We start from the raw sequence: 24,831 nt of genomic DNA, 5'->3' as shown, positions 1-24,831 counted from the left end.
TGGTCTACAATGGCATCGTATGTTAGAAGAACTTTGACCAGGAGTCTTGCAGAATTGTCCAATCATATTCTTCCTTTGCTGCTCTTTTAATCACAGTTTCACCTTTTTAAGATGGTCTCTAAAGGAGCTTCAAGAAAAGTGCCACATAAATACAAATATCATTACTATGATTACTATAGTACAGCTCAGAGTCAAATATTTACAACAATCTAGGTCACCAAGAGCTTTCTTTTTTTATCGCTGTGTGATCGTTTGACACCATATACTCTGACAGAACATGGACGTCTGCATTTTACACTAGACTCCATGTGCACTCCATCTGCTCCAACATTCTTCCTGTCCAATCTAACAGTTGCGTTTACAAGAAAGTAACAGAAGTTGGAGGATTTCTGTCTGTCTGATAATAATGTGATTTTTGAAAACCAGGTGGAAACATAGTTAGTTCTTGGTTATGGAGAGCTACTTTGTCCGAGCAATAGTCATTTACTGATGGTGTATGAGCTCTGGCTGCAGAGTGTCTGTTTATTGCAATATTTTGGCAGGCGTAGCCTTGGAGACTTAAACATTTCCACTCTCTGCTTCAGTCCAAAGCTCAGGTCGTTTGTGATCGTATTAAAGAAGCCCCCTATGTCTGTCAATAGCATCAGATCCATGTGAACCGAGGCCCTCTGACACAGGAGCAAAGAATGTACAGCTTTTGCCGAAAAAGCATGCATTTTAGAACAACTTTTAGAAATGCTAAACATGCTGTTTTATCTGTTTTAAAGGCCTGACTTAGCCGTAAGCCTAAGTGTTAACCCAAGTGTTTTTTATTATCCAACATCAGTGTACTGTAACAGACTTTTTTTCCGTAACTGCTGCAGTCATTTATTTCAGCTACAGAGACATTTCAACATCACAGTAGACTATGAGAATGTGCAAAGTATGCTGTGAATTACAGACCCAAAGAGTAGCAGCCAATAGGAGGAGTTTAATACTCTGGGAGGAGATGGAGGAGTGAAATGGAGGATGATGTCAGTTGTACCATATCAGAGTTTTCCTTTCTTCCTCCTACAGCAGCTTTATCAAAAATGAAGTCCTTGGATCAGCAACAGTTTCTATGCAATAGCTTCTGTGAGCTGGTGTCAGTGTTTCTGAAAACATACTGCAAGCAAAGGCCACAAGTGACACTGTGGTAAAAAAAATAAATGTATTTGTCACAGCTAGTTGGTGACTTTTAACTATTAAATGTGCGCTTAAGTTGCATGAACTGTGTGTGAATATATTCAAAGCTAATATATAAAGCCGATAAAGTCACATCAACCCATTACAACTGCAACATAATCTGATAATGAAAACAACAAAAACGAACAAATTGCTGTTAAAGAATGAGATTATGAAAATATCATCACGCGACCAGTTTGCCTTCACGGCCTCGGCTCATGCGACTGTGGTGTAGTTTGTTTGTACCCTAAAGTTAGCTTTTTTACTGCTGCCAAAGTTTATGCTGCAAATATCAGAAAAATGGTGTTCATGTGTGAAGATTATATTGCCGAACAAAACGTTAAAGTGTTATATACTTGTGTTTGCCAAAGTACTTATTTCTTTACACTATTCCAAAAAAGGATGGAAAAACATCCCATTGGCTTTTCGACCATTCCGCTTGTGGGACGCTAACTTGGCCTACAAATTGACATCATCCCTGCACCATTCTGTAGCAGAGGCATGTTCAAAAACAGACAGATAAAAAAGCATTTACAAATGTACAGGTTGAATGTAATGATTATTCATAAATAGATGCTAAATCTTTGTTTATAATTTGTATTTGGGAGCAGTCTTCTAAGGTGTGTGTGTGTGTGTATCAAAGTCTTCGACATTTGTGTGTCTGTGCGTCACAGTCTAAAACCTTGACCTGATACCCTGCCACGTGTCCGCCATCATCATTTCATTCAGTCGAAAAACAAAAAAAGAGAAGAATTTTTTACAGACCAGTCAAAGAAGGAGACTGAATTTGTATTGTATTAAGGCAAGAAGCAAAGATGGATAATTATATCCAAACCCCCAGAAATGTGAATCAAAATAATCCTTCTCTCTCTTGAATTACTGTTAGTGATGACAGCATAATGTTTGCAACTGCGCCTTCATGTAAAAGGAAACCAAGAGTTGTAGATTGATCTGCTGCCTATCAGATGGGGATCACCCAAGACGTAGATGCACACTGAGCATGCAAAGCCTCTGCTCTATGAACAGCATTTGATTACCACAGATGCTCTTTTCCCATCCAGACTGCAAGCATATCAGACACGTTTTTCACTTGCACGTAGATACGCTCTCGTTTTAATCCATGCAGTTGTCTGCGCCGGCTCCGTGCAGCTTAATTGCAGTTCACTGTGTGACGCTTCATGACTGTTTCATGCTTCCTCTGAGCAGGAAATGTCAGACCTGCTGTGTTTAGTTCTGTTAGCTGTTAGCTCTGTTAGCCAAACAAACCGAAGGACTCTCACCGGCTGCTAACAGCTAACTAGCTCTCCCTTTACCGACTAAAGAAGATGTGCTCTGTTGTGGTCAGCGCTCGGTTTAGTTTGTCATACATCCAGTTGTCATACCTAGGTGTACAAATCAAGAGATGAACAGTTTGTAATCCATAACGGAAACAATACTCCAAACCGAAGCAGTTGTCAATAAATTGTGTTGTCAATAAAATGTGTTTTCAGTGTGAATCACTGCAACCACGAGAGGCCCTTGAGCTTACAGTCATAAATGAGCACAACAAAATGACTAGGATGATGGATCCCAGCAGTAACCTATGGCAGACTAGCCTTGGACAGACAGACCAACACAGAGATGCACGCATGCACCGCCGAGCCTGTATACATAATCTCCTGGCGGAGATAACAAATAGCTAGGCACACTGGCTCTGAATGCAGTGACCTTGTTTACTTTTCAATAAATCTGTTCAAAAGCTATAGTTTGTATACAGATTAGGGGACAAAACACAAATTGATTCCCGGACAACCGTCCCTCCCTTTGGCAACATTTTCCATAATGACAAAATCTTTGGCAAACAGGCTGCAACTGCCAGTATTTGCAGTGTCGTGATGTTTCCCATATTTCCCCAGCGTTTCCACAGAGAGAAACGGATGCTTCTTGTGAGTCTTGCTCAGAGGAACTCTGAATTGGCTGACCTGGTTTGTGGGCAGGGCCAACAAGAAAACAGCTGTCTTTCTCATGAGCTCTGCTCTAGTCTCTTGAACTCCACTCCCCTCTCTCTCTATGCACGCACACACACACACACACACACACACACACACACACACACACACACACACACACACACACACACACACACACACACACACACACCCTGTCTGATGCTTTTAGCACCTTGTGAACATGGCACACAGCTGTTTCCTGTCATACACTTCAGGGTTATTTGTGTGTGGCATAGCTTGGGCAAAAAACGTTGGTGTCTTTGCGAGCCATTTCAGTGACTTAGAGAACCAAACTACAACAGATTAAATCATGCCTTCTGGGAGGATAAGGAATGGCTCATCATTCCAAGTAGTCTCCCTGGACAGCGGCAGGGTCAAATTAAGATTTGATTAAAAACTGTGTATGTCTATGGCCAGCCGTGCCTCTTAAAAATGATGTTCCCATACAACAAAACTGCATTGTGAATTACGTTTAAAGGGAAACGGATTGCAATAACGCGTGCTTTCGATGAATGCCAAATAAGATTCAAATGAGTCTGCGACGGTCCGCATCGGGAGGAGGTGGTAGATGGGTCAAAAATCTCATGGGAGGACATTTCCATGTGCCATTATTACGCATTCATGGCTTTCCGTGTGTCATTTAATGCCACGTCTACCGTCAAACAGTCACGGTTATGTTTAGGCAACAAAACTACTGAGTTAGGCTTGGAATAAACAAGACCTTAACTAAGTAAAATATGTACGAAATCAACGTAAGAGGAAAACACGTCACTTAGGTGACTAAAACATCAGCAACACTTTGGGAACCGGGTCTTGAACACCAGTATCATGGTTGCTAGTCCTGTGTTTGACTCATCCACCCGTCCCCTCCCAAAAGCAGAGTTTCTCACATTTGATACTTTTTAGCATATTCACACGTATGCGTTTCATTGCAGTCAGTACAGACTACATGCCGTTGAAATGACACACAAAAATCAAGAAAGCCGTTTTTATTTCACGCAAACTTGACTTCAGTTGTGTCATTCATACGTCAATCAGCGTGAACAAGCTTGTTTTTATGGGAACATCATTTTGCAAGAGACAGGGTTTCTGTGGTTTAATTTTGTCGTACAATATTGGATTTGGGAGACCATGGTATGTCAACAATGACAGAATAATATTAGGTTGTGCTGAAAACTACTTATATCAGTGCACTATATATCCTATTAAGATCTTCTGAGAAAGTTGATAAAACACACTTAAACGATTGTTTAGGAATCTAAATGATTGATTTCTAATATCTCTGATATAAAACCGGTATTAGCACTGTAGGAGGATTCCAAGTCCTGGCCATAAATCAATAGGTGTTGACCCCAGATTTGTTTCTAAATTTACACTCTGGAATCCCCATCATGACCACCTACAGTCGTGACCACCCACAGTGTCACACTCAGTTTCAGATTGTCTTACATCTCTCTTTCTGCACTTTCAACTGAAGAGATTTAATAAGCAAACAAATTGACACGCAATCTCATATGCTCCAATTTCTAGACTACAATTTCCCATCAGAAAACAGTATAGTTATAAACTCTATTCTTACTTTTAATTGCCCAGTAAAAAGGGATTTTGAGCTTACTGTGTGTCTTGTTTGGTGCCCCAGAGACAGCAATAAAACAGCAGTTTTACGATCTACCTCAACAACCACTTCTGAAGTGAGGCAAAAATCTGTGACACCTCCAGACAAGCAAAGTCTTCCCCTCCCCCCTCCCTCCCCCTTATCTTTTCCCTTGCACCTTATACCGTGAGGTAAAACTGTTGCATTGAGAGAAAGACAGAAGAAAGTATGAGAACTTGTGAACATGGGTGTAGTTCTCCCACAGCCACAAAAGCCTGTGAGAGGATGGTTATGAGAGAGGGCTGACAAAAGGGGGAGGGAAATTAGGCTGGCCAGCATTCTTCTCATTTAAAGCTGTAACTACACAAAAAAAAAAGCACTCACGCAGTCTGGGCTGGGTCTGCTTGCTGCTTACAAGGAGAGGTACTCTTGTACTCATGGTGGTGCAGTGATAACCTGAGTGATTTTAATTTTTTCTTCTTTTTTTATCCTTTTTCCCCCTTGCTTCACGCACAAGGACGGCTCATGTCTGTTTTATAGACATGATGAGCTCTGTGCATATAAGGACTTTCTTTTTTCTGGTCGTCTCCGTGGCTCAAGTTTTGATTGTTACATGTCAAGATGGGACCAGTGGTAAGTGAACCCCTGTGCTGTTTATTTGAACACCTAATTGCCGTTGGGTATAATGTGTGAAGGTGACTGATGGTTGCCCTTTGAATGGACTGAATATGTTTTAGCTTCAACAGGAAAGTTAAGTTCTTCAATTCCCTTTTTTGGACGGTGGTTTAAGCAACAGAATTTGTTTTACCGCCTTGTTGAGATTTTCTATTGCTGAAAATGACTGCATGAAATATGTATGTTAGATCCCTAGCGGGGATGATTGAGACAAACCTTGTGTGTTTATTGAAGACTATCTTAGAGAAGATTGGAAAGCTATGAGAGCAGCTCTATAATGTGGAGTATCTGCAATTGCTAAACAAGCCCTGTATGTCAGGGAACAGTCCTGAGGACATCTCTCAGCGATTGCAAGTGATGTCACCCTCAGGGACTGAAAATGTGCAGAGGAGGGAAATGAGCACCTTTTGCGGTTTTGCACTACCCCTGCACTGCTCCACCACTTTGGAACATTCATTAAGTGTTACCACAACCATCTTCTCCCCCACTGGGACTGCGTTGCACATCTGCAAAAAGCATTTCAGCACCAGAGCTTGAGCGCCTCCGAGGGAACACAGACTGCGTGTTAATTCAGGCCAGATGTGAGGAGACATGAGAAGGGGAGATGCTGTTGGAGACTCTGAGTCACTCGGTGTTCTGCGGGGCCGCCGGAGTCTTCCAACAGCTGGAACACCTGAGCGTTCTTGTTTTACTTGAACTGCGCTTCCCCCATCTCTTTCAGCTGTGAGCGTTTGGTCTCTTGTGTGTCGTCACTGGGGCTGTGTGTTGTTTCCACATATGATGTCATGGGGCCACACTGAGCACTGGAAAGTTCAATTGATGGGCTCCTGATGGAGTGCAGCACAGACAGCGCCGTTTACTTTTAAAGCTGTCGTTCCCTCTGGATTATTAAAGTTTTTCTTTCATTATGTCAAATGAGTTGACTTTGCCCTTTAAGTTCCCATGAAGCAGAGCCAGTGGCACCAGATAGAGCGCCACCCTGTGGTGGATGCAACATAGGGGCCTCATGCTGTTTTGAGAACATTTAAATTGACTGAAAAAAGTATTCAACTCTGATACCAATGCTGACGTTTAAAAAATACTGCAGTTGACGTCTGTTCTGTAAAGACCGCAAAATAAGAAACAACTGCACCAAGATTTCTGCTCTTCAGGAGGGAAAAAAGGTTTTTTATTTCGGTGTATGTTTGTATGTCAAAAGTTCTAAGAGGCCTGTCTTTGTTCATGTGAAACCGCACAGTGATCATGCAGGCTTCTTTTCCATGGAATAGTTCTGGGTGAGGCATTTTGACCAAATAAAAACAGTGGAAAGTTCATGGTTCATGTAGACTAAGGGAAAATGTGGTTCACCAGCGCATTGAGACAATGCACATGTGTGAGGGGGGGTTTCGAGGCTTGTTCCACACAATGACCAGTTAGTATCGTATGGAATGGTTTTCAACGTGCAGATGTTTTTGCCATTTTACATTTCACTCCTGTAACTCTTTGTTTAACTGGTAAGTCTGAGAATATGCTGAACACCAATAAGGTGCTGTGAGGACAACATGAGACTCACTCTTCACCTCCAGAACGAATAGTATTTTAAACCATAGCAGCAATGGGATGTCGTATACACCCACGGTTACAATTACCAGTGTTACTCCATTTACTAGGGACTTTTATATGAAAAATAAAACTTCAAATTGAATGTGGTTGGATGTTGATGAAACTGCGTAATTGCAAGCAGACTCATTCTCTCTGTAAACTATCAACTCCGTTTTTTAAAGTATCTTCTGAAAAATAAAAGAAGTCAGCAAAATTCTATGCTGAGGCCATGGAGGTTATTGGAAAGATATCTGAGGGACCGGACTTTGTTGGAATTTGCAAAAATCAAAGATGGTGTTTTGAAGACTGAAAACATGTTTAAAGCAAATGTTGAATTTTTTTTAGTTCATACATTTATACGGCTCAAGATTAAAGTCACATGGCTGGCTGCACATGTGCGGAAGGTTTGCAAAAAGAACGCAAGTTGGCAAACGAGATCAAGGAGGCAGACCTTAAGCTCACAATTGGAAATGGTGACGCCAGTATGGATTACCAGAGTGAAAGCACATTCCCCGTACAAAACCTGCAACATGTATTCGAAGAACCAGAAGTGTTCAAATGGTATTTGCCGTCAGGTTTTTAGGGATGTGAACATGGAAAAAGGAAAAGACACAGCAATAGATCACTGACTCGTATTTCAAAAAAAACAAGTTTGAATTATGCCTCTGCATGTGTGTGTGTGTGAACACTACTCCTCCCAGAGGCTGACATAGCTGTAAACCATCGTCAAAGATGTCACTTAGCGCTTTACATCAAAGAACCTATGCACTCAGTCTTTGTGAAACCAGTGGATTACTTCAGTTTGTTAGCAGATTTGCGTTTGTCTCATCATAACCAGGTTTTTGATACTCGTCACGGCCAAAAACGTGAATCAGCGCAAGACATTTTTCCCTATCTCTGAAAAAAATGCACGAGCAGAAAAGTAAAAATCTGGTACTCTGCCTTCCAAATTGGTTCCAGTTGTTTTTGCCACATCACTGACATTGCAACAAATGGGCTCTTTTCTACCAAAGCTGAAATGTCCAAACATGTGAATTCAACCAGGTCCACAGACGGACTTGATTGGAAACACATGCTGCATTTTTGAGCAATGACTTGATTACACGCCTCTTTTCTTCCAGAGTTAAGGGGGTCGGGATTGCTCACCGGATTGTGCATTGTCTTGAGTTACACGTTGGAAGGAGGCAAAGGTTTTTAACAGTCGTCTGATATGTAGCATCTGGCTGAGACACCTGAGATGTCTTGGTGGCACACAGACGATGGAGCTGATAGACTTTCAATGCAAGATGGTGCCTGAGAGGACTGTTTCATGGGAACTACTTGTAAACCAAATTATTTCAGTCAGCAAATGGAGGCTTGGGGTGGGCGTGGGGGGGGGGGGCACTTCCAGATGTTAAATGAGTCTCTTTGGCAGTACTTGGAAAATATATTTTAAAAAACAACAACAACAAAACATCTGAGCCTTTAGTTGTAAGGGGAGAACGTTAACTGGCTGATGTAAGACATAATCCGTGGATGTGAAACTTACTGGCTGATGGTTTGCCTAAACAGTTTTCTCCCGTATCTTTACACTGAACACCTCCGCAGGTTCAAGTTAAAGTGACTATTTGTTCTAAAGCCGTGCAATTATGTCTGACAGGCTTCCTGGCCCTTGATTGGCACGTAGTCACCAATCTGCCCTGTCATCCTCTCGGCCTGTCCATGTGGGAGGATGACAGGACATGAGCCTAAACACAGAACGGGTTTGGATTCCCGAGTGCTATAATTGTCTTAATTTCATTCTAATTAAGAATGTGCCAGAACTGCATTCTAGTCATATGACTCCAGGCCACTACGTTCAAATGTGATGTTACTGAATAAATCAGACAAACACCGGGTTGATATCCGTGTTGTTTCCTGTAATGTACTGAACACCATCAATGTAGGGGAGAAACAAAAAAGTTTAAAATGAGGGGAAAGCATTTCACTAATTCAGCATGCGGGTCAGTTTTCTAGTCAAGAGAAGTTCTTCTCCGCCTGTGAAAACATGGTGGAGCTTTCCGAAGTTTGAGAAAATGATGAGGTCATCAGGGTTATCTGACATTGGGCTTTTTGTATTTGTAATGAAACGTTTTTATAACACCCTGGATGTGTGAGGGTTGAAAGAAGGGGGCAAGTATGTGAGGCAAGTAGGGTCTTAAGAAAGATGGTATCCTGTTGCATCATGGGACATGTAGGATCAAGGGTTGTTGGAGCTTGACCCACACGAAGAACTAAAAATACATTTGAACTTCTGCTGCTTCAATTTTGACCATTCTTCTTTTTTCTTTTTTCTTTTTTTTTTTACTATTTCTGTCTTTTGGGTTTCCCAACTTCATGGAAGTGCAGTACTCAATTGGTGGAATACCTATTTAATTGTTCGTAAAAGTATTGTTGATATTACGGGGATTTTTAGTTGTCATAATTCAGCCAAGCATAATCTCTCTTCACATTTAAAAAGTAATATTGTCCATCCCCAAATGCCAGAAAAGCAAACATGGCCTTTGAGAAAAGCCTGCTGTTGCTGGTACACAGTGCAGTTTGCCTGTACAGAGAGTGTTGATACAGCTGGTTGTAGTTTTTCCAGACGATCAGGAGGACATTTGCCCTTTGGACCGTATCCTCTGTGTGTTGGCAGGTCTTAGTGTAACACAGTACTCCCTCTGAACACATCTTCTGTCTCTCCACTGGTAACTATTTCAAAAGCTGCTGGAATTGCTTTAAATCGTTAAATCCAATTTCACGAGATGTTGTGTCCCATCTGGGAACCTCTGTCTCTGTGGTGACATGCCTCTCGCCAGGTAATGATTCAGCAAAATCAGATTAAGGTTGCAGTGAATTTTCAATTGAAGCAAAGACGAGTGTCATTGTCAGTAAGCCTGTCACAATAACTACTTTTGTCATCTTTTGTTGTTTGCACGTCCTTTAAAAGGACAATGAACTGTTCATTCTTAAAGATATTGATATTTGAATGTGGAATGAACTTTTAAAATATCCGAAAGAAAGAAAACGTAAATAAAAAAATGAAACACAACCGTAACAATGAAGAAAATGAAGAAGAATGCACAATGTCTGCACAATGCCCAAAGCTCATAATGGTCATGATAATGGTGGTATTTTGACATTATGATGGCTAAAGTGTTGATGACAAGGGCAATATCGAATTCAACAACATATTTATGGTGCCAGGCCTTATTGTCAGTAATGAGCAATAATTGAATCATGCATATATCTCCTTCAGACATATAACAGTAGCATCATTTGCTTTAAATTTGATGAATTAAAAAAAAGTTACACCCACATTTTTAGATGTAATCTTCTCCTTGTAAATTCTTCAAAATGTGACAGTATTGTCTGTCAGTTTCTGAAGCACCACTTGTTTAAATGCCACAACATGGTGCCCGTCGGCCATAATTGCAGGTTGTGGTCGGACCGAAATTCTACGTTGTAGCGAGGTTGTGTATATTACAGCTGCAGAGGGTGAACGAGTGGAGATACATGGCTGACAAGAGTTAACAATGTGGCCGAAGTTATGTTCAGGCTCTGCGCAACTTGTCTGAAAGTCGATTGACTCAATGGTGAAATGCCTCATTTTTGTATCCAGGTGGTCCTCCTGAAGCAGGGGCAATTACATTACTGCAGTGGATTCATTTGACCTCTTGTTGATTGTGTATGATGGATGCCTCGACTGAATTGGATCACATATTTTGGAACTCCCCCGTTCACTGTCAAGACTTGTCTTTCGTACTCCACATTTCTCGAGCAAAATCAATGGAATAAAGTCTTAAAACAGAGAGGATCCCTGGTAAAAAAAATCATCATTATAGTGAATGTTCAACAGCACTATAGTACAAACATAGATTATCTCCAAGGAGCTGATGTTCAGAAGGGGAAAAAAATAGTTTTAGTCGAGTTCCAACACGCATCGTGCTGGAGTCTTTACTGTGCAACACTGCCAGAACGCAGCAGAGGACATGATGTTTCTTGAAATGTCAGCTACTATTAAACTCAAAACAGATGCATGAGCAGCTTCAGTTCTGTGACGCACAAAGACAATCAGAAGTGCTGAAAAGGAGATTCTAGGGATTTATAAACCTTTTTTTTAAATCATGGTCCGTTGCATCAAAATGGGCAAGGCTCATTCAGTTCTCCATGTGACGGACTCAAAAGATGTCCAGCGAAGAAGTAAGTCATACAGTAGAGAGAAGGGTGCATTCTTTTCACACAGTGTGAGTCTGTGCTGTCCCTTTGGCCCACTGGCTGCAATGTCCAGTCAGTGTTTCCCGAACAAAGTACTTCTCACACGGAGTCGGACCAATGAGATGTGGAAATGTCTGCTTGTAGCCGGTGACTCATGGCTACTGCAGAGAAAAGCTGCTGCAGAGAAGTGTCTGAAAGAGATGGGTTTTTGGAGAGTGAGTTAAAGTGGCAACGCTAATGTAACATCAAGCGTCCTTTCACTGCTCTGAATTGTTTACAGTACACTTTGGAAAGTTAGAAACATTTCAACCAGAACACATCTGTAAAATCAAATTCATATGAATGACATCAATTACTTGCACTTTTGTAAATATACTGAGAATAAATATACTATATATATTCTCTATATATTAGAATTAAGGCCACAGGAGTTATCCGAAAGAAAGAGCATTCTGCAGAATGCTCGAACATTTTTTTTCTCAGGCTTCACTTAATCAGACACATAAGTCGTGGATCATGCCAGTCTTTATTTACCTGGGCTGAATCAGAGTTAATCATAGCTTCTAGTCTTGATTTCCATTTAATTTCATGCCCCCTCTTGTCTCCGAGCCTTTCACTGATGTGGCCTGGTATTCAGGGGGCTGAGCTTTAAACACAGGATCCGGAAAGGAGGGAACTTCATTTGATATCTATTAGGAGGGTTGAAGGGGAAGAAAAGCACAGCCACAGATCAGAGAGAGAGCGAGAGGGGCGGGGGGGGGGGGGGGGGGGGTTGAAAGAGAAAAGAGGGGGAAGATGAGGACAGAGGAAGAGGATAAGACGTGCAATCTATAAAGGAGAGAAAAAATGTGAAAAGGGTGGGGAAGACGCTGCAATGAGGGAAGCCCAGAGGACTGTTTGGTCTTTAGTCTCATGCTCTACTCCCAGCACATTGAAATACACTGGTCAAACTCCAGCACAGGAAGTCATGTCAAACTGGAATTTCCTCTGGAAAAGCATGCGGCTTTGCTCCCGTTGTTGTCGTTAATGACCATCGTGATTCATGGTCAAAAGATAAGACGAACAGTAGAATAAAACGTTGCTTTTTTACAGATGTTGTTTGGCATCTTTGAGTGCTAATACCATAAGCAAGTCAAATAACAGTTCAATAAAGATATGTAATGGACAAAAGCAAAGGAAATGTGTACCGCTCAGAATGTAGACACATTGCAAATGGTGGTTGGAAGACATTTTTAAGGCTCACCCAGCTGTTGATGACACGTTGAATAAAGTATGCAACTGTTACTGATAGAAGCGAGGAGTTCCAATAAACAATCTGCAGCAGATCTGCCAAAACGTGTGTGAGCAGAGGGAGGGAGAGAGAGAGAGAGGGGGGGGGGAGAGAGAGAGAGAGGGGGGGGAGAGAGAGAGGGGAGAGAGAGAGAGAGAGAGAGCATTTACTTAGTAGATTTTAACTGCAGTTCAATTTTGACTTAATTTCCTTCTGTAAACATGAAATTGTATGAAGAATTTTATCACTTGATTAGTCTTCAAAAGTCTGAAAGAAGCATGCTGGAGTTAAAGTGACGTATTGAAACAGACGTGAAGATTGTATATCTTGCTCTTAAGCAGCAGCTCTATGAGTCTATTGTGTGCTACAATCTGACATTCACAGTTTTGTTATTCATAACAATGTGCGCTTGCAGTTTCTGTCCTCGTTGCCTTTGGTCGTGGTCATATTCTATTCACCGCTGACATTGCTGTGATCTGAAGTCACACCTCCTGACAGAGTATTCCGTGAAAGCTAACTCCATTCAATGACCACATACAGCTGGTGCTGGAATCTGTTGTCAATAACAGCGCGATTGCAAAGATGGCCAATGAAACTTCCTTCCTCCTTTCAAGTACTAAAATGTGCTTCTGATGTCTCAAAGCGGGACATGTTGCAGTTGCAGGATACATTTGAAGGGATGCACGGACTCATCGGTCAATATTGAACTTGTTTACTGTCATCTGCCCATCGGCAACAAAGACAAACAATCACCGATGGCCGCGGTCGATGTTCATCCGTTGTGTCGCTTCAGTTCTGCGCCGGCTAAATGTTGTGTTGGTTAGTTGCGTTTGGGCTCGGGTGAGTTTCACAGATGGAACCTTTTCAAAAGAGATCCATGTGGCCACTGCTTCGCTTGACCTCGGTGACCTCACTGACACTAAGAGTGCCCTTCTGACCTCATCGCCTCTCTCTGTCTGTGTCTGCCTCCACCATTTACAAAAGAAATACAGGCTTCTTCCAACTTCAAGGGCTCCATTCAGCAATGACGAGAAAGTGATGAATTCTGTGCGTGTCCCCCCCGGGGACCTTCGGTCCGAGTGATGTCTCCACAGTAAGGTGTCGACCCCCTCTTAAGCTCTGCTCTGTGCTCAGTTGTCTGGCCAGTGTTAACCACAGCTAACACTGGCTACTGGCCAGCAGTCACAGCTCAGTTTCTCTTGAACTAAGGATGCGTCCTCTACAACTCATGACCCAGTGGGTTCCCGATCAGCGGAAAATGTTTAAGTTACGATCAGCAGACTTTAACAATCGCTGTTAGAACAATAACCAATGTGTTGGCTTTCCAGGCAGTACTACTAGATGTCCGCGTGAAGTTTCCAAAACAAAGTTGATGTAGTTCACCTGCAATTAAGTCATGGTTTCCATTCCAGAGATGATACTGGGCCAATGCCAGAGCGAGCACATCTCAAAATGTTTTGAGGACTCTTTGGCCTAAACGTCTGCTCACCCACTGTTTGCTTTACAGATTCAGTCTGTGCTTCCAAAAGCCTCTCCATAACATTGGCTTTGTGTCTTTTAGTTTCAGGGCTGTAACCCATTTGTCAGATTGCATATCTTTAAAAACAATCAACTCACATAACTTTCAAACAAGCGTCTCCCAGCAGTGTTTAAAAAAAAGAAAAAAATGTTGTTGTGGCATTAAACCCTGCATTCACTCCCCTATATATTTCTATTTAGACCTTAAAACCCCTGAAAACGTACAAAGGTTCAAGTGAAATTATTACAATTATTCATCATGATTCTTTTTTTCAATGATAGAATGTAAGGGACATCACATTAAATTGGCCCTGTGTCTTTTAGTTTCTTTGTGTCTTTTAGTTTCAGGGCTGTAACCCATTTGTCAGATTGCATATCTGTAAAAACAATCAACTCACATAACTTTCAAACAAGCGTCTCCCAGCAGTGTTTAAAAAAAAGAAAAAAATGTTGTTGTGGCATTAAACCCTGCATTCACTCCCCTATATATTTCTATTTAGACCTTAAAACCCCTGAAAACGTACAAAGGTTCAAGTGAAATTATTACAATTGTTCATCATGATTATTTTTTTCAATGATAGAATGTAAGGGACATCACATTAAATTGGCCCTGGGTTAAAGGCCTTATTAAAGGCTGTTTAAGGGGAGTTGGTCCTGGTAGTGATTGCTCACAGTGCAACTTATTATCTGACATTATGGGACATTCTGGATAAGAGCTCCAACTAAAAACTCTCATAAATAATGTCCAGCTTGTCACCTCACTCTTCGCAGTCCAGTTGAACATGTAAATAAATGAACAATATGTAAATATTTAAGGAAAACATCCTTTGCCCGAGGGGCTGCACATATACGATGCAGCGTATGCTGGTGTCGTGGCCGATAGCGGTTGCATCATTTTCCCTGAGCTTTTTTAGAATAACAAAATGGAAGAAGGAAAGAAAAAGAACAGAGCACCACAGGGAAAAACAGAGGAGCGTGGAGGAAAAGTCCAAAAAGCGGATAGTGTGCTTTGATAGGGATAAGGAGGAAGAGAGGGAGATTAGAGAGCTAGACGGGGATATGAGAAAAAGCGGGCCAATTGCGAAAGGAAAAGCGGGATTTAAAACCGAGTCTTCCGGCAGCCATTTGGTCTGAGGAGTTGATGCGGCGTCCTCAAACCACTGTATCGCTGAGGTCAGACAAAATGTGGAGGCAATAAATTCCTCTTGCCTTTGGGGTTGCTCCTCACCACGGATAGAAGACGCCTCATGAAACAAACTCAAAGTCCTTCCCAACCTGGAGAATGGTTGGACATGTTGGACATCAGCATTGAGATCGTTAGAAATGTTTCAGATGTCATTTATTAAGTCTCTGTTAGACTTTCATTCGCAAGCATAATGCTGTGCCGTGTTGTCCGATGAGCGTGATGTTGCTGCTGTGTGGATTTAGGGACAAAACCCACAAGACTGCACGGGGGAAATGGTTAAGGAGACGTTGTGTGAATGCAATCGCCTGTGATTACGTTCCTCTGCGCACATATTCAAGGTCAAATGCAGAGAGAGAGACAACAGGGAGACAGCAACATGGGCCTGCACTTGAAAAGGCAAACAGATGTGATGTTATGGGAGTTGCAGATGGCGTGGCTCACAGTGCTGAGCATTCATTTGAATGATTTAAACAGTTTGAGTGTTTCACCACGCACGTCATTTCAGAATTCATGCTGAGGCTATGAGGAGTCAGTCTCTGAGACTTCATGCCAACATCGCCATTAACATAATATCAGCATTTCATGCTGACAAATAACCCAAAATGAACACTGCAAGCAGATTACTTTATTATTGTAAACAAAATGTATAAACAGCGTTTGTATTGGAATGATTCAGTCACAACTGTTTCCAGTGTACTTTTTATGATAATCAGAACAAAACGTGTTTTCAAAGCTGTAATAGTTCTGCTGAACTCTGAGTGGGAACATACCGTCCTCATAACTCCTGCACCATTTCACTCTCCACACTAAAGCTTGTCACCACATTGTCTCCAGCCACATAGCCGGATATTATATTTCACTGCCATTTTCTTTTTTTTAAATACCAAGGCCTGAAACACGAGTCCTCCTTGAGTTTTACTGTGTTTCAGTCACGCGGCGAGAGCAGATTGTGCTGAGAACAACTTTCCTCTGAGTTCCTCTGCGTTCACAATCTCCAGTTTATTCTTTCACATCTGGATATGTGCTCAGTTGATGTAAAACACCGGGGCGCTCTGACCCCTTGTATATGTTAACGCTCTGCTCTGGTAAGCGGGAATGTTTGACGTCATCCATTTTCCTTTGCTGCATACCTGCTTTTACTTGTACATGAACCGACCAAAATGTAAAAATATGAATTAATTTATATTTATTAGAACCAATTGGAACAATAAGTCGGTGGAGATTAGATGATGAGTGTGCTTCTCCTGTGTGTTATAAGTAGCACCAGCAGGACATGTCACAGTGTTTTATGTTTGAATATATGGCCACGCCCTGTCTATATTCACTGACTCGGTAGTTTAATGTATATTACAGCAAATGCGCATGTTATTTTATTCATTCATATTTTATCAGCTGCATCTCATGAAGTCAAAGTTGGAGCGGTGCTGCGGCACATTGTTCACATTTAGAGTCAGTGCGTGTCATTCAGCTTGATCAATGCGTGATGGATCTAGCTCCAGAGGATATGAAAACCACGTGTTTGACAGTTTACCAGGACGGTGCAGGTGCAGGTGACAGTCAGAGCATCAATATCGCAACAAACAGCTGTTTGCTATGTACATATAAAGTAGGAGTAATGTCTTCCTGAGCAGAGAATGAAGTCCTTCTCCCTCTTGGGTGTGTTGTGATCCGGGCTCCTTGCTTTGAATTGCATGGATTTAGTGCATGTTGCAGCTGATAGCGCTGTTAGCAGCGTTAGCTTCTAGCCGCCGGCTCAGACGTCTCAACGTTGAGGTCCGCGTGGAGGCAACAGAACCGCTCTGAATTCAATATTGAGCATCTCTAAGTATGCCTTACTGCATTTGTTCTTGGTTTAAGAACTAGAACATAAGGAAAGGATCTTGCATTGATGGTTTACACAGCAAGTGTTTACATTTCACGTTTGTTAGGATAAAGTACTGCACAGTATATGCTATTTACCAAACAACCTCTGTAGTCACATGTCTGCAACATTTGTGATGCAGAAAAGCAACAAAAAAAAAGAAAGCAAACACGAAGAAGAAATGTGGTCACAGAGTAACCTTCACATTGTGAAACGTAAAGGCACACAAAGAGAGACCAGAGGAATAACACACATGAATTCAATACATGAGCTTTTCCACATAAAGTGCATATTAAGTACATGCCATGCCCGACCAGAAAAAGATTGCCTCAGTGTTGAACTTTGACCCTGGCCTTGGCGAGAGCCTGGGACGAAGAAGGTCCAGCCTTTTTGTTTTGCGGTTTTTTTAATTCTCTCCAATTACAGCAAATTACTCATTTCAGAGCAAGACGTGTGTCGCACAGCATATTCAGTTCATAATGAGCACACGCATGTGCTGTAAATTGCACTTTCCATATGGCATCGAGGCACGGTTGATTGGTACATCTGAACAATTCTTCGCTTTCTGTCACAATACAAGTGGTCACTTGCATAATCCATCTGGTCCACCCTCTACGGCTAATTTAATTGAACTCAGAAAAGGTTATTCTGTAGTTTTATATTGTGTCTGAGATACAGATTTAGACTATAATACCAGTTCTGCTCGAATACATACAGTCATGAGAATGAGATGAATCCAACCCAAGGCAACAGAAAGCAGTGAATCAGCCAGTCAAATTGATAAAGAGGCGAGGGGAGGGGATGTGTACTTTAGCAGGACCACAGGCCTCCCGGGCTGGGCGTGGGATGGGGAAAGGTCGTCGTAGCTGTGGTCGCCTCTTTGAAGGGAAGGCCCATGGAGACGGGGCCCGTTGATGGAAAAGCCTCAGACATGTAATCAGCGAGCTACTTATTCATTTCAACTGTTCCTGGCCTGAGCGTCTTCCCCTTCCCTCGAGATACAGAGCTTTTGTTTGTGGAAGCCAAAGTGAAGGGGCGAGCGTGTTCGAACTAGAGCGTCATTTCAGATTTCAATACAGCAAATCCTCCATGCATCGGAATATTAAAACAGACACGGGGCGAGGGATAATCACAGGGCGTTGATTCACTTCGAAGCAAAACACCTTGTTGACTTGATTTCGACCCGTTCTCAAGGCTTTGGGCTAATATGTAAAAAGCTCTCCGCTGATGTTTGTGGAACGGCTGCTTTTCCTGGACCGACCAATCACAGGTTGGAACAAAAGGTCACTTTGCAGAGGGGAGATTTATGTTTGGCCATGACATCGGGGGTTTTAGAGCAGGAAAGAGGAGCTGCAGCAGAGCCGCCCCTCAGCAGCTGTAACTCATTTGCATCTGGACGAGGAATCAGGCTGTACTCCTCGCGGTATTAACCAGTCAGTTACTCTCACTGCAGTGAAGAACATGGTTCAGAACAAGACTGGAAACAAACGTCATGAATGGTATGATTTCATAAACTGACCATCCAGTGGGCACTATCTCTCTGACAATTAGAGCGGGAGTGTGGCCATCGGTTTGGGGGGCCGCACTTGGACCCACTCGTCCTTTTTTTTTTTCTAAAGGAAATGAGAATTCCAGCTTCATGTGACTCATTGTTTCCATCAGGTCATTTTCTAACCCCTCCACTTGTGGCTGCCATAGAGTCTCCCCAAACGCATGTTGAGTATTTCCATATCAGCCAAGGAAAATCCATAAACTATCTTTTTTTTTTATTTTTGTCTCCTCACATTTGCCAGCTACATGACATTTGTGGCACTGCGATTTTTCTTGTTCTTCGTCTTAATGTGTGCCATGACTTTTTTGAGGGGATTCTTTGTTATCTGGCTGATGTCTGGTGAACTGCTCTGAATGATGGGCACAGAGTACCCACATGAGTCATGTTGAAGAGCTCCAGACTCCATGTTTCAAACCAGGAGGAGGAAACAGTCTGCCCCAACTTCTGGCTGACTCGTGGAAAACCAAGCAGTCATCGTCGGAAGGGAGCATGCCTTCTCGCCGTTGTCACAGCTAAACTGTGTTTTTACAGCGTCTATGGAAAAGTGTGGAACCTGCAATGAATTAACTGAGAGGAGGGGAAAAAGTGGTCCTCCTCCTCCTCCTCCGGTGTTTTTTTTGTTTGTTCTTTAAGACCGCTCTAAAAACCACACTTCTCTTCCAGTAAATGTCTGCCCCAACACGCAGTGTTTGAAATCCCTGAAAACCCGACAGGAAAAATCTCTTTCCAGCTATGTGGGCGACAGCTCGGCCAGACATCTGGTGGTGTGGCGCTTTAATGTCTCGGCCACGAAAGGCCCGAACGTTACGCACAGTTTAACTCCTGTACTTACCTGAATGAGATCCCAACAGATAATGTTTGATGCTGCAGAAACAATACAAAGACATGTTCACAAGAATTCAAATCCAGTCAGTCATAAGTACTACAGCAGAAGAGAACAGCCACGCTTGTTCTTGTGAAACCCCCCCCCCCCTCCAAAAAAAATACGAAAAACCCAGATCACTGTAGTAAAAAAAAAGGTTCCTTCCAAAAATCAAGATTGATGGCTAAAGTGATTCCAAGCGTCTCCACAAACAAAGAGAGATGCACTCTGCGTTCCAGGAAGAACTGGTTTTCGTTTGGAAAGGCCACAAGACAGTGAGATGTTACTGGCTTTTTAATCACAGGCAATTTCAATGCTCAAAGTCCATGAATAAACCTAAAGTGTCCCGGAGGAGAAAGGGGTTTCTTCATCCAACAAAGTACTCCCACCCTGCAAAGTCCTTGGTCTCGGTTCCTCCAGGTATGTGTCCTCTCTCCTACTCCGGGCCCCCCCCTCTGCCGTGGTGCTCTCCCCTTTATTCCGTTTCCCAGCCCTGCCTCAATTAGGGGCCTTAAGCACCTGCAGCTGGGTGCATGATGAGGCAGTCTGGGAGCTGTAGTCTCTAGCCCGGCGGCCATTTTGGGTTGTGGGCCCTGATCCTGGGTGAGGATGTAGCGCCCCTCCACAACCTGTCCCCTTGTGATGCCACAATATGTTCATGTGACTCAGATATATAACTGAGCTATAGTCAGACCCCAACACCAGACTGCTTTAAAATTGAATATGTACACTTAGACGGGGTTACCCAACAATGTGGAAAAAGACCTGAAGTTTAAACAGACGTTCTGTGGTGAATTGGCATCATTAGGAGTATATTTGAAGTGTTTCATGAGCATATTTTAAATCATTATCTTTTATTTAATTCTTGCTTTTTTTATATTTTATTGCAAGATTGCATTCAGCATATTTTTGATATTCATTATCCTAGCATTCCTACAGTAAGTGTGTATGTTATCATGACAGAATAAGCCAAACTAGTAGGAAAATAAAAAACTCTTTTTTGTGTATGTGTTTTCCCATGTCACTGTCTGAGGTATCACCTAAATCACAGCTGTGCTTGTGTGATTAAATGTAATGAACTCAAGAGTGTCTGATTACACGGTGCATTTCTGCAGCAGCAACGCTCGGAGTGATTCGAGGTGTTCCAGAGGACCCAATGATGTCTTGTTAAGGCAAGATTAAATGCAATTTACCAGTCACAGCCTCCATCTATACATTAGCTTTCTTTGAACTTGTACCAAGAGTCCCTTTGCATCTTACTGTACCTGTTTCATCACATTTGACTTCATCACTGATTATTACATCTACAAATAGTATTTATATTCATAATCAATCGCTCAAAAACTCAGAAACAGACCAGCACGAGCAATAACCGGAAATCAAAGCAGCCACATGGAATTCAGCCGTGATTCTTTACTTTATTTACACCTTTATTTACACCATGTCTTTATATTGCCACAATTATATATTTATTGTGACTGGTAATGATTACAGCTAACCTTTCAAATATTTTGCCTTCGTACACATTTTCTTATCGTGTAAGTGTAAGTATGTGTTTTTGTATCAATGGTATACTTCTACTCCTGAGTAATGAAATGATTCCTGTAACATTCAGTCCTGATCAGGCTCCTACATCATGCTGTGCTATAGCTGTGCTTCGGCATTTGAGCTCAGAACACTCGCTGTATTTGTATCTTCCTGCACATCTGTCCTGCACATCTGTGCTCTGCAGTGTGTACACATTCCCAAGTTTGTCGAACACTAATATAAATATGTGATGGAGACATGTTAGAACATGTTGTCTTTTGCACAATGCTAGAGCTGCACTTTTACCTGATTGATCCTGCTCTTTGATTGCTTTCTTGAAAGGTTTTTGGAACCATCCAGAATGTGTATGTGAGGTAGAATGAAGTCCTCCATGTAGCCTCTCTTGGAATAATACAGAATGAAATGAAGCTCCAACAGTAGTCAGGGCTCCTCTCTGCAGTATGCTGAACCCTGTAGCTGGCTAACCTGACTTTACCTGCAGTCTGAGGCTCAGAGCTGCCTCCTGCTGTTTATATCAGGAACAGGTGAAGTCTCTGCAGACCTGAGAGAGGTGGGCTCAGGTTACAGGGTCCTTACAGACAGGATTCCTGTTAAAGCCGGGTCACTACCCGCACACTCCCACCACGGTCACATCTCTTATTTCATGATACTCCAGAAAAAATGCATTTTTGCTATTTTTACAGAAAATATTTCCAGCGTTGTTGTGCATATTGTTGTCCATCATTTGTTACAAGTGTAAGGTACCACATAGGATACATGATGTTGAGTAGTTTGTGAGGCGCACATTAGAAATATAAAGTCAACTTTCAAAAGTGGAGAATGAGACTTCTGGGAGGCTGCAGGTTTTCTCTTTTGAACACAAGTCAGGCTGCATCTGGAGGAAATGATTTCATGTCTAACAGCTGCAAAGGGGCACGTTACCCACACCTTTGCATCTATGACAGTGTTTGCAGTTGATGGTGACAAGCCTTCTTTCACATCACACCTTTTTCCCCCTCTCCAGAATGACTTTTTGAGAGTCTTTGTGTTGGATCAATTGTTCCCTGGAGGTGAGAGCAGCTGTTGAACGATCAAACCTGAGATCATGGCTCCATTAGCATTTATAATGTGTAATGATTTTTCTTTTGGCAATTATAATACCCTGCAGTGTTATCAAACAGGATAGTAACTCACCTACTGCTCCCCCTGAGGTAGCCGCTCCAAGGACAAATGAATTCATTTCGGGCAGCACGGTCAATGGTTACTCCTGTTGCCTGATAGAAAGAAGAGGCTGTCTGTGCTCAAAAGCTCAAAAGCATAAGGGTCGGTGCGTTACACAACCTTGCTTGTGGGACATGCCTCAGCCCCCCGTGACCTTAAACAGAGGGAATAGATAAAGGATGGATATGTATGGCAGTTTACCTGGTTGAATGGGTCAAGAACATGTGATTTCTTCCTTCTTAAATTCTATCTTCCTCCGTAAAGAACACCCTTTTTTCAGTTATTGTTTGACACTATGGACACGATATATTAAAAGGTTTGTCCTGTCTTGTCGGCTGTTTCGTAAACCTTTATTTGATAGGAAATGAAGTCCACTTGCTTTTAATTTGACTTGACACAGAGTGGATAAACTAACAGTGTCCATCACCTCTGTGTCCGTCCCAGGAGACGACGTGAGCTGCACGGCTGACGGCCAGGTGTACACCAACAGGGACATCTGGAAGCCAGAGCCATGCCGGATCTGTGTGTGTGACAACGGTCAGGTCCTCTGCGACGAGATCCAGTGCGATGAGCTGACCAACTGCGAGAAGATGGTCATCCCCGAGGGAGAGTGCTGCCCGGTCTGTCAGACTGATGCAGCGACCAGCGGCCGGGAGGGCACGTTCGGTGGTGAGCTGCTCTCGGTGGTTGTTTGTCAGGTTGAGAAGTGAAGAACGTGTCGGTGTTTGGATGTGTTTTTATTTCATTTGCTACCTTGTATTGTAGGTAGGGAGCACAATGACACACCCATATTTCTACACTGGCAAAAAAAAACATTTAAAATACTTAAGAGCCCCAAATAAGGACAAGAAAACAGAAGAAAAGATGTTCACATTTGGAATCAATAATGACATCATCACCATGAAATATGTTTTTGACAGGTCTTTGTGTTGCCGGTGAAATAATCAATTAATCTGTCAGAAATAGTCATCAAATTACTGCCACAAGTGCTACATCGCCGACTCAGCATTCTCCGCTTTCATGCTGATGATTTATTGATGATTGTTTTCATACATATTCCTGACACAGAGTCCAATTATTGTAAGATTAACAGATAATTTGATGTTTTTTTGTCTTTTCCTCATTGTAGGTGGAGGCAGGATCTTCAAGGTAAGCCACATTTTTGGGATGTTGTGCTGTTGCTACTTCATCTTGCTGATGTAATTGGTGTGACGGCCTCTGGCTGTAAGCAGGGCCTGCTGTGGGCGTTGCCTTGTTTTCTTCTCTGTGCTATCTTGGAGAATGAGTTTGAAATGTTTTCTTGTTTATCTGTTTATTTAGGGTCCGAAGGGAGAACCCGGGGTGGTCCCACTTGTGAGTGTTTGCTAAATATAAACAGGCCTACAGTATTTTTCACCAAAGGGCACCGTCTGAATGCAGTTGATGAACAGTGTGTTTGATATCATCCCGACAGGTCGCTGGTATTAGAGGCCGCCCTGGACCCATGGTGAGCACCTTGGTTGTTTGTTCTCTTTTCAGAAAGAATTTCCCTTTCTGCAAATGGCATGATGTGTGTAAATGTCCAACTACCTGAACTGACACTAGATGGCATAAGAGGACAGTAACATCACCTTACAAGGCCTTCTGCCCAGCGGGATGGTCCTCTGAGTCACCGTGACATTTTAACAACACCCTGCGACAGGTGTTGTTGTGATGTGAATGCAATCGTATCGCTCCCAGGACTTTAATTGTTTCTCTCTGTTTGTCGCAACAGGGGCCTCCCGGCTCTTCAGGAGACAGAGGATCTCGTGGAAACAAAGGAAGGCCTGTATGTCACATCCACAAGTCTCCACACACAAAAAACTAGGGTCCTGTGCTGGCTAGTAATCTAATCTTTATCTATATAAATGCATACATGCTAAACTCTGATTGGAACTAATCTTAGATTAGATTAAACCTTGTTGGTGCAACCCAGTGGTGGCTGCATAGGATTGTCTCTGACCTGTGCGATCCCAACATTTCCAATAACTCCAGAGCGTTATTAAGTGCAAAAGTCAAAATGTATTGAAAAATGATAGAGGTAATCATTTCAAAATTCACAACATGTTTTTATCCAACGAAATATTCTGCTTCAGTCTATCTTTGTTGCCGTTTAGCCTTTCATAAAGTTCACTGCTGTCAAAAAAAAATGGTTTTCTCTCCGGCTCGCTGCACACAAAGAGAAGCTCACATTTGTATTAACGGGGTAGTCTAACAGCATATCGGATTAGCCTGCTGCCTACATGTTTTTATGTTGACTAAACTGACGAGTTACTTTGACTGGTGACTTTATTATTCAGGCTGATACATTGATATATGTTTTTACATATTTCTATTTGATGGTTGTGAATATATCACGATGTCTACATAATCCATTGATCGCTCATTCTGCTCTTTAAAACAGCATTCACATGACATCTTGACATACATGACAGTAAAATATACTGGAGTACATACATTTTTTTGTTTCTAGGGCAAGCGGCTAACATTCAAAATGTAATGTAATGTGCCAAGTTGATGTACAATGTGCTTTGCAAGCAAAAACGTGGCAGGTTGA

At 42.3% G+C, this 24,831-nt stretch overlaps 1 protein-coding gene across 1 annotated transcript in view; it reads left to right on the top strand.

Annotated features, from left to right (window-relative positions):
* The first annotated feature begins 5,156 nt into the window (after window positions 1-5,156).
* Window positions 5,157-24,831, top strand: part of col5a2a (collagen, type V, alpha 2a) — a 39,504-nt gene continuing 19,829 nt past the window's right edge. Inside the window, exons 1-6 of the mRNA XM_079277205.1 lie at window positions 5,157-5,418; window positions 22,701-22,925; window positions 23,386-23,405; window positions 23,577-23,609; window positions 23,710-23,742; window positions 24,010-24,063. Coding sequence (XP_079133331.1) covers window positions 5,328-5,418; window positions 22,701-22,925; window positions 23,386-23,405; window positions 23,577-23,609; window positions 23,710-23,742; window positions 24,010-24,063 — 456 coding nt within the window. The 5' untranslated portion in view covers window positions 5,157-5,327. The remainder of the gene's footprint in view (window positions 5,419-22,700; window positions 22,926-23,385; window positions 23,406-23,576; window positions 23,610-23,709; window positions 23,743-24,009; window positions 24,064-24,831) is intronic.

The sequence above is a fragment of the Melanostigma gelatinosum genome, assembly GCF_949748355.1.
Source record: "Melanostigma gelatinosum genome assembly, chromosome: 10".
In the NCBI taxonomy this organism is placed as follows: Eukaryota; Metazoa; Chordata; class Actinopteri; order Perciformes; family Zoarcidae; genus Melanostigma; species Melanostigma gelatinosum.
This window is presented reverse-complemented; position numbering and strand designations above follow the sequence as displayed.